This window comes from Beta vulgaris, chromosome 5, assembly GCF_026745355.1.
Source record: "Beta vulgaris subsp. vulgaris cultivar EL10 chromosome 5, EL10.2, whole genome shotgun sequence".
NCBI classification, from domain to species: Eukaryota; Viridiplantae; Streptophyta; class Magnoliopsida; order Caryophyllales; family Amaranthaceae; genus Beta; species Beta vulgaris.
Genome location: NC_079206.1, coordinates 11376157 through 11387774, shown reverse-complemented (window position 1 = coordinate 11387774; position 11618 = coordinate 11376157). Strand labels below are relative to the sequence as shown.

Genomic DNA, 11618 nt, shown 5'->3' with positions numbered 1-11618 from the left:
TCGATTCTATTTTGAATCGTTTTCGGGTGAAAAATGAGTTTTGGGTCAAGTCAACTGGTACGGGTCTATTTTGTGAGCTATACCTAATACCCAAATGGCCAAATACCTTGGTAGAAAGCTGTATGCTTATCACTACCTTGGTTATAGATTGTTGTATATGAATTATGCAGTGTCAATTGCAAACAAGAAATTCTATTAGCTGCTGTGCATTGTGTCCTTTGGTTTATTTGGTCTTAGCCATCATCCAGGGGCGATCAACTCAAATTCGCCGAGTGTCAGTATTTATTTGTTTCTCTTCTCAAAGAAGTTGGCTGTACATTGTATTTTATCATCTTGTGTAATTATTTCAACACGCCACTCAAAGTTTCGACTCACGAGTTATGACTAATTCCATGTGTCGTCTCTTGGCGTCATTTCTCCGATCGGTCAAATTTTTTATAAGAGACGAAAATTTAGCGTGCAATATCTTTACCTGAAGACAGTGAAGTATTTGCTAAAAAGAACAAAAAATGAAATCAGTTTTTCTGTCTTTCATGTTCGTCCTTACTTTGATCACTCCTCACTTCCCCAGTTCAGCTTCTCTTCCTTTCGTTGTCATCCATGGTATGTCTTGCTCTTCAATCACTTCTGCTTCATTTATTAAATTGCCATTAATAATTTGGTTTTTTTAATTAAAAGCTCATATGGATACTCATTTATATTATACTTGTAAAAAACTTTGTCTATTCAGCAGGTACACTATATACTACTAGCCTTCTTTACACGCGATGCGTGTGTGAATTATTATTAAAATCTGAATGTAATTTTGAAGGATGTAACTTATAATTATGATTATTTCTAATTAAATATCATGTGGTGTAAATACGAAATATAAAAATTACTTAATAAAAAAGTTGTTTTTTAGTATGTTTATTACTTGTTAATGAATGTTGGTATTATTATTGCATTTTAAAGTTTAAGTAAAATTAAAATTTTATGTCTTTGGTTTTGTAATTGATTTGAAAATTACTTTAGTTATGTTAATTTGTTCGTCAATCCTAAACTTTTTCTTTTACTGCATATTTTTATGAAAGTTTATTTGAGCTACTTTGAACTTCTCTTGATATACATATTATAAATTAGAAAAGACTATGATTGAGGAAAATCTCGAAAACTTAATAAGTAATATTTTTATTATTGAATGAAGGGTTAAAAAGTCTTTTCAAATATGACATCATACCTCTCCACTTCATTTATTTATTATGTAGATATTAATAAAGACTTGTTTAAGTTGTATATAAGTTGCAAGTTATTTGACACGTAGATTTAGAATCACAATAGACAAAGTAAAGAAATAGACTATTTAAATAGTCTAGAAATCAGTGAGAGGATTAGAGATTTAGAGTCGATGGATTATTAGGTGGTTGAATATTTCCATTTACTTTATTGATCATGCATTTAGAAAAATATACTTCCTACATTTTGAATTATACGCTATATTTTAAATATTTTAGTATTTATCAATGAAGTTTGACTATGTATTATTTACTATCAGATAAAATCAAATGTTTTAATGTAATATGTTATTTAATTTGTCAACGTATATATATATTTTTTTATAGGATCTCAACGTATATTTTTAAAGAATCAAAATCTTATACTTTACTCTAACAAAAAAATAGAATATATTAATAGTCAAAGTAGTACATCATCAAGTGTGAAAGTTAATTTGTAGCGAGTAATTTGAAACGAATTAAGTAAATAATTTGGTTGCAACTAATAAAAAGGGGAGGCAAAAAGTTTGGACGATGCATACGAATTACAATACACCTTTTAAGAAGCAAATTAGATTTTAAACCCGGCTATGTTTCGGATAAGTATAATATTTATTTATTGACATTTTATTTTATATATATAACACCAAACATTACTTATTTGGTGGTTAGGAACACCTTTCGATATACTCCCTCCGTCCCAAAATATAGTTCCCATTTCCTTTTTTTCACGGTAATTTATGCAAATAGAATCTAAGAGGGATAGTAAAGATTTTTTATTTATTTAAATAAATGTTGTATGGGAAAAGATGATTTTAAGGGAGAGAGTGGAGAATAATTGGTGAAAGAGCATTAATTGTAACATTTTGGTTGAATAAACAAAGGAAACAACAAATTTCAAGAAGAAAATAAATGATGGGACACGGTTTTTCTAGACAAAATACGAAAAAATGTAGAACTAAATATGGAAATGGGAACTATATTTTGGGACACCCAAAATGGAAATGGAAAGTTGGGAACTATATTTTGGGATGGAGGGAGTATTATATTAGTATAGATATATGACTAAAAACACAAAATTATATTTTATCCGTCTATCACTTAGATTGTCTTTGGTGATTTATATTTTAGGAAAAACATAGTCATGTGGGTCTCGTTAGATTTGTCTCGATGTAAATTTTTTTAATATAAATTTTTTATAATTGTTACTTATCGATAATTAAAGATAATGGTTGAAATCATACATCGACATGCGTGAAAGTCAACTATTTCTAAACGCAGGAAGTATATAAGTAAAAATCAGTTATGATTAGGAAATTCAGGCTTAGTTAGTAATGATGAGTTTAGCCGAGGTGAAACTAGATGATGAGTATAGGATCCAAGTTGAAGGAACATGATTGGAACTATTCTATTCGTTAAGGTTTTCTAAAATAAAATTTATGATTAATAGATTAGTCTAGTTCTTATATAGATTCTTCATCCAAACATCAAACGATACAGATCAACACTTCTATAGATTCTTCATGATATATCTGATCTTGTTAAACGGAAGGAGTATTTATCTCACTTTGTCTAGTTCTTTTTGTTACTGACGATCTGCTTGGTAGGCGATTATTGGTCAGCGATAATAAATGATGGTATTGATAGAAATTTCGTGTAGTTTTTCAAGGAAAAACTCGTGTCTATAACAAGAATCCATCTCCAAACATGTGTTTTTCTTCATCAATTTGCATTATTGTCTATTACACTTTAGAAACGGTATGGAACAAAAAGTTCGTGGAAAAAATCACATGTTTTGGGTTGGAATCATAGGATCTATTTCATATGCGTTCGATCTGTCCGGCGACCGGCAGTATGAGGGAGTTCTTTCTAGTGTCTTAATAGTGTCTTTTTTGTTCTTGTTCTAATTTGGGCAAAGATCTCACCAAAGTTCGGAATATAGTAGATTTTCACTATGGTAACATATAGGAATTTTCCTTGCATGAATCAAATGACATTACCACCATTTATTTCCGCCTAGGTTGTACGTCATGTGATTTGTTGCATTTCATGTTCTGCATTCCATCTATACTAAGTGGAGAGTATTTTAGGTAGTCTTTCAAGCTATTTCAAGCTAATGTGTTTCTTGAAATTTCGTTTATTTATGTATTTTGTCTTCAGGCATTGGACAAGATTGTAGAGCTAAGAAAGTTTCTGAGCTCATTAACCAGTTAAGCCATTGGTCAGCTACTGACGGATATTGCATGTATGTCTGTTAATTCCTTTGATTATCCTGATTTTGTAGATATATAAACTCACCATGTTCCATTTTTGCAGTCAAGCCTAAACTTCATGCTCTCTAGTTTCTCATTGTTTTCTTTCTTGCAAATCTTCAGAGAAAGTAGCCATGAGCTCCTGGCTTTTACCCCTGAAGGATCAGGCGGCGATTGCCTGCAGCAAGGTGACAGTGCAGTCACACAGACCACAGCTTATGACTTTTAACTATGAGATACAGAAATCATAGTTGCTCGATTTATTAGTGTTAGATAATTGTGTGCTATCAAAATGACATACAGGTGAAGCAAATGAAGGAGCTTAATCAAGGTTATAACATTATCGGTCTCTCTCAGGTATTAATTGCTTAATCATTTTTTCTCGTTTGGGTAAGAAACTATTGCAGTCTTTCGCTAAAGCTTAAGCTTGTTGCAGGGAAATTTAATCGCAAGAAGCATAATTGAGTTCTGTGATGGAGCACCAAAAGTAAGAAGAATTTGATATATACATACACTCTTCCAACTGACAGTGTTCTTTTCTACTTTTGCCCTCTTTAGTAATGGTCTTGATGGCACCAAACAGGCAAATAACTTCATCTCATTAGCAGGGCCGCATGCTGGAATAGGTTCACCACCTTTCAGCCTTGTAAGCATCCTAATCTATTCATTCCTACATTTGGAGATTATGGATTATCAGTTTATTTGATGCATGGAAATTGCATTTGAATAAATTTTCTATCATCAGCGCATAAACAGCAGTTTCAGATGACATTTCTTCCTCTGCTTGTTTCATCTGCAGTTTAGAGGGATGCACTCTGTAGCAGCAAAACTTATGAATTTTGGTATCTACAGAAAATTTATCCAGGTGCTTATTTCTTATCAATGTTATATGATCTGCTATCTGTTTTACAATTAGTTTCTGACAACTTTAATTCAATAAATCTCTATTGTTCCTTTAAAATGCAGAAAAATTTGGCTGTCAGTGGTTATATAAAAATCCCAAATGTAAGCAATATTTCTACTTACATCGTTTGGTTCAGATATCTGATGTCTATTGCAGTTTTTATTTACATTTCAGCTACCATATTTAATCTTCATGTTGTGTACTTCAGAATATTCCTTCATATCTCGAAAATTCTAAATTCCTTCCGAAGCTTAATAACGAAATAGCAAATGAAAGAAGCTCAATCTACAAAGAAAGATTCAAAAGTTTAGAGAACTTGGTGCTTATTAAGGTGAGCGAGCTTTAAGAGAAAATTATTTTTAAACAGTTTGCACATACAGTAATACAGTATATTATACGATACAGTAAGATAAAACTAACACCCATTTGCCTGATAAAACAGTTCGACAATGAAAACGTTCTAATTCCAAAAGAAACCTCATGGTTTGGGTATTACCAGGACCATTCCTTCCGTTGTGTGCTACCTGTCCGAGAGGTGAATTATCCTTTCGAGTTTGGCTCTTTGACTGTTACCCTGCATCAAATTTATTTTTATGTTTCTGAAACGCAGACGAAGCTTTTCGTTGAAGATTGGATTGGTTTAAAAGCACTAGAGGAAGCAGGGAAGGTCACTTATGTAACTTTACCAGGAGATCATCTAGCAATCTCAGATGATGGTTTGAAAAAATACATTGTGCCCTTCTTGAAGAACAAAGACTTGGGATGGCATAATGCAACAACACCACGCGTACTTGTGCCTGACTTGAAACCAATCTTATTGAGGTTAAAAAGGCAATGTCCTAAAGACGTGCAGGTGATAAGACGGTAATACCTCCATGACAATTCCAGATCGTAGATTGTTGCCATCACAATAGTATGTGTATTATAGTTAGGGCTCCTATGAAGGTTTATCATCCTAATAAATTTTTTGTTTCAATACTTGGATATTGTTACTTGTTAGCAAACTTACCGCATAACAGATCAAGATGAGTGAGCCCGTCCTAACCAAACATCTAATACTTCGATTTGTAACATAAAAATAAGACTCAATTTACACTAGAGGGTCAGCCAAAGCGAGCTAACCCAGTACATATATTAGCCCTCCCTCATATCTAACAGGGTGTAGAGAATAGAAAACAGTGTATGAAATGTTTTTCTTTTACAGTATTTTGATGCAAATAGAAGACCATCATCTTAATATGCATGGATGTCTACAGTAAGGCTGCCACTTATCTGGTCCGCCTTGATGGTGCAGCTAGCCTGCCTAAGGAGCTGCCACTTGAATCATAGTGATTGAGATCGGATTCCGTCACTGCTTCTACGGATCCGTCATCAAATTAAAACAAGTTGCCAAACAATTGAAGCCCTGAGCTTCTGATAACTACACTGTTATGCGGACTTGAGTTACAGCTCCTGACCTTATAATTGTAATAATCTATAACAGCCTTTAATCAGCAAGAACCAGCTTAATAGAAGAGGGTTTAAATCTTGAGCTGGATATAAAAAGTTTTGTGTTTTTCTTGTCTGTGTTGTAAGGTGTAAAAGCCTAAAAGGTTGCTGATTTTACTTATCTATGAAACTAAAATATCTAAGAAAAGGTGGTAGGATATTAAGAGTTTTCAGAACTTCTATGCACTATAAAAGTAAAGAAATTACCACACTCAGATCAGATCATATACCCGTGAGCATGATGTCTAATATGATTTCGGCTAATGTTTTTTTTATAGGCTAGCAAGAAAAAAACGCAAAATTCATGACCACTTATGAGCAGTTGTATTTATCCTGTCATGTATAGTTCCAACATTTAACTCAGATTTTCGGACTCGACTCAGGAATCTCTTATGCTGTCTCTCATCTTCATCCTCACTTTGGTCACTTATTACATCCCCAATTTAATCTCTCTTCCTTTCATTGTTATTCATGGTATACTCTTGCTCTATAATGATTTCTGTTTCATTAGTTCATTATCGCCATGAATTCGATTATTATAGTTGCATACCCTATGCAGGCCCGTCTCGAACTATATAGCGGCCCTGTGCAAATTCATATTTGAATCATTCAATAATGTAATAGCTCATTCATTCATGAGTCTTCACTTCATATAATCAAATTATGAAAAAAGAGTAGCCCAAATAAGTAGATTATTTGGGGATCATTTTTTTATGATTAAAAGATAAATGTAAGTGGAAATGGATTGCAAATTAATAGGTAGTAAAAGAATTTTTCAGTTTAAACCATATTTTTCAGTGTTTCATTTAAGGTTAATTGGAAATATGGATCGAAAAATTATGTTGAACTGATAATTAGAGGCTTGAATTAAGAGTAACCAATATAAGGTGAATGCGTTTCAGAAAAATGAGAAGGTGAATGGTTTTGAGAACTAAGACTTGTAGAAGATTAGAAATACGCATGACTATTGTGGGAACTGGAAAGTCAATAAAGCTTTTCTTTTTACTACTTGGATTTTTTTCTATTTTGAGAAGCTATGTTCCATAGAAGTGATAGAACATGTTGAACATGGTAAAAGCCAGCCCTGACCCATGTGGATAGTCGTTTATGTTATAAGTTTGGACAAATAATATGACACACAAAAATAAATTAGTATCAAAATCTGTTATAATTCATAAGAAAAATGTTTGATATATCAGTTAACATGATTGTGATGCATTCTATAATTCATTAAGGTCAATAGGATGGTTACAGACGTTCCAACTAAATAGATGAATAGAGAGATCATATAGATTCCTCATTATAATCTTGCTAAAATATAATTACCTCAATTTGTCTTTTTTTTTACTACTAAATTTCTTGGAATTTTGTTGAAGATTATGTTCATTAGCACATAGAATTATCTCACATTTGACTTTGAGAAAAGAGCAAGTATATTAAGGGGGTATTTGGTTCACTAGTTTTATGTATGAGGTATGGAATGAACAAAATTCATACCTAGTGTTTGTTTAACATATTTCTAAATTTTAAACACATACCTCAAACTCATAAGGTATGGGGTTAAGAAACCAATGGGGGGAGGTGGCCAGGTGGGTATGGCTCATACCTTACCTCTAGGTATCAAATAAAGGAAGATTTTTCATTCCTAAATGAAATCAAACACAAGGTATTAAGTATCAAGTTCCAAACCCATACCACCTTGGTTTCATTCCTGATTCCAAACCCATACCATAATATGAACCAAACGCCCCCTAAGTAGTCTTCTATCTTTTAGTAGGTCTAGTTGATAGATTAGGTCGGGCTGAGTCGAGAAAAGAGCAGTACATATATTTTTGACAATCTAAATTTAAATAAAATTAATTATTTCTCAACAATAGATACAACTAAAAATATGCATGACTAGAATTTCTTTTTAGTAAATATCTCCGCAATTAGTATTTCTTAAATCTTCAATTTGCTAGTTTCAACACCATTTTTAGGAAATTGCGATGGCAATGAGTTAAATGGAACAAATCAGATTACTTTTAAGTTGAAAATGTCAACCTTAACCTAATAAATTTAAGTGAAAGTATTGGGTCAGACCGTCTGAGCCCAATACTATAATATACAGCAAAGGAGAAAAGAAACCTTCTTCTTCGTAACCTTCTCAAAATCCGCCATGGAAAGAATGTTAGCCAAGAAATATTATGTCCACAAAGACTCTAAAACAATAAGCAAAACCAAAGAATATAACCTGTCGTAGTACTGAGCAAGATTAAAATGGCTACGACAGCAGGACAAATGAGAGAATTTGGTGTGAAGTTGTGATGATTCAAGGTTGCTATATATAGTGCGGACTACGTACGTTGGAGTTGATTGTATTTGTATGAACATGGTTCATGATGTATTGATGTTACGTACTCTCATGAAATTTCTTAGAGAAGATTTTGGGTTTGAATTTCGGCGCCATTTGACGATAAAAACCAACGAAAATTTGAAGAAAAATGGTGTACGCAAAAATCGCCATTTGATAAGGAAGAGAATAAGGAAAAAAGGGTGAAATGTGGGAGTTTAGCAGTGTATAGGAATGATTCGAAACTGCAGGATTTGGTGGGACATTGTAATGGTGTTGTTATTGAAGTTCCATATAATGATGAGGATATGAAAGATGGGAGAATAATAGATATGTTAGAAAGTGGAGTGTTGCTGAACTGGAAGGCTTATAACTGCACAGCTTGTTTGGAAAGTAAGGGGCAGTGTGGATATGATGCCATGAAGAAGAAGGAGAAAGTGAGAGAAAGTAGAGGTTATGTTTTGTTTTCTTTTCAGTTGGACTTTGTTTTCTTTCAGTTGGACTTTCTTTTCTTTCAGTTGGACTTTCTTTTCTTTCAGTTGGACTTTGTTTTCTTTCAGTTAGACTTTCTTTTCTTTCAGTTATACTTTCTTTTCTTTCAGTTGGACTTTCTTTTCTTTCAGTTGGACCAACTGAAAGAAATAATGGGCCAACTGAAAGAAATAATGGACTAACTGAAACAAAATGAAGACTACCTGAAGAAAAATGTAGACTACCTAAAAAAGAATAAAGACCAACTGAAACCCAAGTAAGTCTAACTGAAGCACAAAAACCCACTCAGTTGGACCAACTGAAAGAAATAATGGGCCAACTGAAAGAAATAATGGACTAACTGAAACAAAATGAAGACTACCTGAAGAAAAATGTAGACTACCTGTAAAAGAATAAAAAACCAACTGAAACCCAAGTAAGTCTAACTGAAGCACAAAAACCCACTGAAAAACAAAGAAGACTAACTGAAAACAAAATGAAGACTACCTGAAAAAAAATTGGAACCACCTGAAAAAAAATGAAGACTACCTGAAAAAAAATTGGAACCACCTGAAAGTCGTCCGACCAAGATTATGGTCGGACGAGTCCGACACAATACGTTCTCTAAATTTAATTAAACGGGTAACTCTTGTCAACCCATTTACTTGAATGGGTCGAATCCCAATCGTAATCCGTTACTTTCGGGTTAGGCTCGAGTTGGGTTAGCACATCGGATCAAATTTTCCCTACTCTACTTTCAAGTTGTTTCATTGAGCAGAACCTATATTTCTTTTGGCAATTTAGACTAGATTGTACAATTCATTTATATTGTCATCACGTGTTTCATGCTGCTTTTTCCACATACAGGCACAGGGACAAACCTATGAAGGATTCTGGGTGGCCCAGGCCCCCCAAAATATAAAAAAGAAATGTTTTCCTCGTTTCATCAAGCATAAAGTTCAAGATAAAAGAATTTTCCACCATATAAAAAGATAGATTGGAATTTGCTCCAGTGGTTAGCGGGGACGTGTTAAGCGTGCATGAATTAAGGATTTTTGCTTAGCTTTTTTTTTTCTTTTTTCTTGTTTCTTTTTTCTTTTTCCTTTTTCCTTGTTTCTTTGTTCTCTTTTTCCTTTCTATCTAATATCCATTGTATTAACAATTTATGTATTATTATATCCATAGTCCAACTAATGAGTGCTCCATACAATTTTAAATAAATGCAATAATTCGAATATATTTACTTCTTATATTCCGAGTCTCACCAAGACAAAAATATGTCATTATATAAGACGGTGAACTTATTAATCTATATGTGTATTTTGCAATCATCAACTTCTTATACTTTGTAGTAATTGATAAGAAATGAATTAATGGTCAAACTTTTGTGTTTGAAAGTATAAAGTCATAAAGTGAAAAAAAAGATGGATGTAGTTCCAATATACAATAATGAAATAATTTTTTAATAGATATCGTGAACGATATAAGTTTTTAAATTTGACATTCTTACAACTCAGCTTTTCATTGTCAATACATGTGATGAAAATATTGATCGATTTCGTTATTATCTTTTATATTGTCTTATATTATTTAGTTAGGACCCCCAAATTTATAATCTTGGATCCGTCCCTGTACAGGCATAGGCATAGGCAAAATTGTAAATATAAGAATCATCTCACTACGCAGTTAAGCCATTGGTGAGCTACTAAAGGATATTGCACGTATTGTACTTCTCTTAAATCCTTTAATTAACTCCTGATGTTCCATTGCCATTCTTATCTCACAAGTGTTTTTGGTATTTTAACTAAGACCAACAAGTCTTTAGATTAGCTGGTAAGAGAACATTGGCATGAATTAAGGAGTTGTTCTAGCTTAACTAGAGGTCCCGTATCCAACAAAATTTGTTGGGAGAGTTTTACCCCCAAATGGGTCCTCCTGACTTAAACGCCTTCTAAGTTCAACTAGAAGTCTCGAGTTTTAGCTCCTTGATTGTGCTTTTCTATCAAATCTTCAAAGAATGTAGCCACGGGAGAGTGAACTCCTGGGTTTTACCTCTAAAGGATCAAGCATAAATTGCCTGCAACAAGTTGATAATACAGTCGCACACATCTTATGACTTGTAATGATGAGTTACAGAAACCATAATCGCGTGGTTAAGTGTTTGACAATCATGTGCTATTAAAATTGACGTACAAGTGAAGCAAATGAACGAGCTTGATCAGGGATATAACATTGTCGATTTCTCTCAGGTAATAAATACTTAATCCCTTTTTCTCGTTTGGGTAAGAAACAATTGCAGTTTTTCACTATGCTTAAGCCTGTTGCAGGGGACTGTTAGAATGATACGAATATTTTATACTCTACTTAAAATGATACGAATATTTTCCATGATATGTACAAATTTCCGATGGCTTACAAAGGAGAAAGAGTTTTCCATGATATATAATTCATGTTTGGCAATTACAATTTTGGAGCAAAAAGAGAGTTTGGGCCACTTTTAGAGTTTTGACTAGTCAAAAAACTCTAAAAGGGATGTTGATAAAAGGGTGTTTTAGAGAGAGTTTCGAAATAAAAACTCTCAAAATGAAAATGCTCTTATTGAAAGCTTTTTTCTTTAGAAGATTAGTAGAAATATTTTTATTAGAACTACCAGCACATTGGCTGGTAAAGCATGCTAAGGAAATACCCCAACATAATGCTGGGGGTAAGGATCGAACCCCTGACCTCAAGGATCAGAGGGGAGTGCTCTACCACATGAGCTAGCTCCTCATCCTTAGATTAGGTAGAAATATGTTCTATGACTTTTGCCTCTGATAATAATACTGCACATGTATCAAAATATCTATAAATGTCATTTTACACAAACAAATGGCAATAAGCTTTTAGCAATCAGTTAATTTTTACCAAAAACATTTATA

The 11618-nt window shown here is 33.1% G+C and overlaps 1 protein-coding gene across 5 annotated transcripts; it reads left to right on the top strand.

Annotated features, from left to right (window-relative positions):
• The first annotated feature begins 449 nt into the window (after nucleotides 1–449).
• Nucleotides 450–5387, top strand: LOC104892791 (uncharacterized). Of its 5 annotated transcripts, XM_010678794.2 has the most exons (11): nucleotides 450–603; nucleotides 3414–3498; nucleotides 3629–3693; nucleotides 3809–3862; nucleotides 3942–3992; nucleotides 4089–4151; nucleotides 4305–4370; nucleotides 4472–4510; nucleotides 4618–4740; nucleotides 4852–4944; nucleotides 5020–5387. In XM_010678794.2, the coding sequence occupies exons 3-11, from the start codon at nucleotides 3640–3642 to the stop codon at nucleotides 5275–5277; spliced, it is 801 nt and encodes a 266-aa protein (XP_010677096.2). In that variant the 5' UTR covers nucleotides 450–603; nucleotides 3414–3498; nucleotides 3629–3639; the 3' UTR covers nucleotides 5278–5387. The 5 variants fall into 5 exon arrangements, with proteins under 5 accessions (XP_010677096.2, XP_057250971.1, XP_057250972.1 ...); XM_057394988.1 differs by having other exon boundaries at nucleotides 4852–5387; XM_057394989.1 differs by lacking the exon at nucleotides 3942–3992 and having other exon boundaries at nucleotides 4852–5387.
• Nucleotides 5388–11618: the final 6231 nt, after the last annotated feature.

Bases quoted from the DNA above. Each gene is read 5' to 3' on its own strand.
- LOC104892791 (XM_057394988.1), top strand. From the start codon at position 3,640: ATGAGCTCCTGGCTTTTACCCCTGAAGGATCAGGCGGCGATTGCCTGC. The intron at 4,511-4,617 runs GTAAGCAATATT...TGTGTACTTCAG, and splicing joins GTTATATAAAAATCCCAAAT to AATATTCCTTCATATCTCGA. The intron at 4,741-4,851 runs GTGAGCGAGCTT...CTGATAAAACAG, and splicing joins AGAACTTGGTGCTTATTAAG to TTCGACAATGAAAACGTTCT.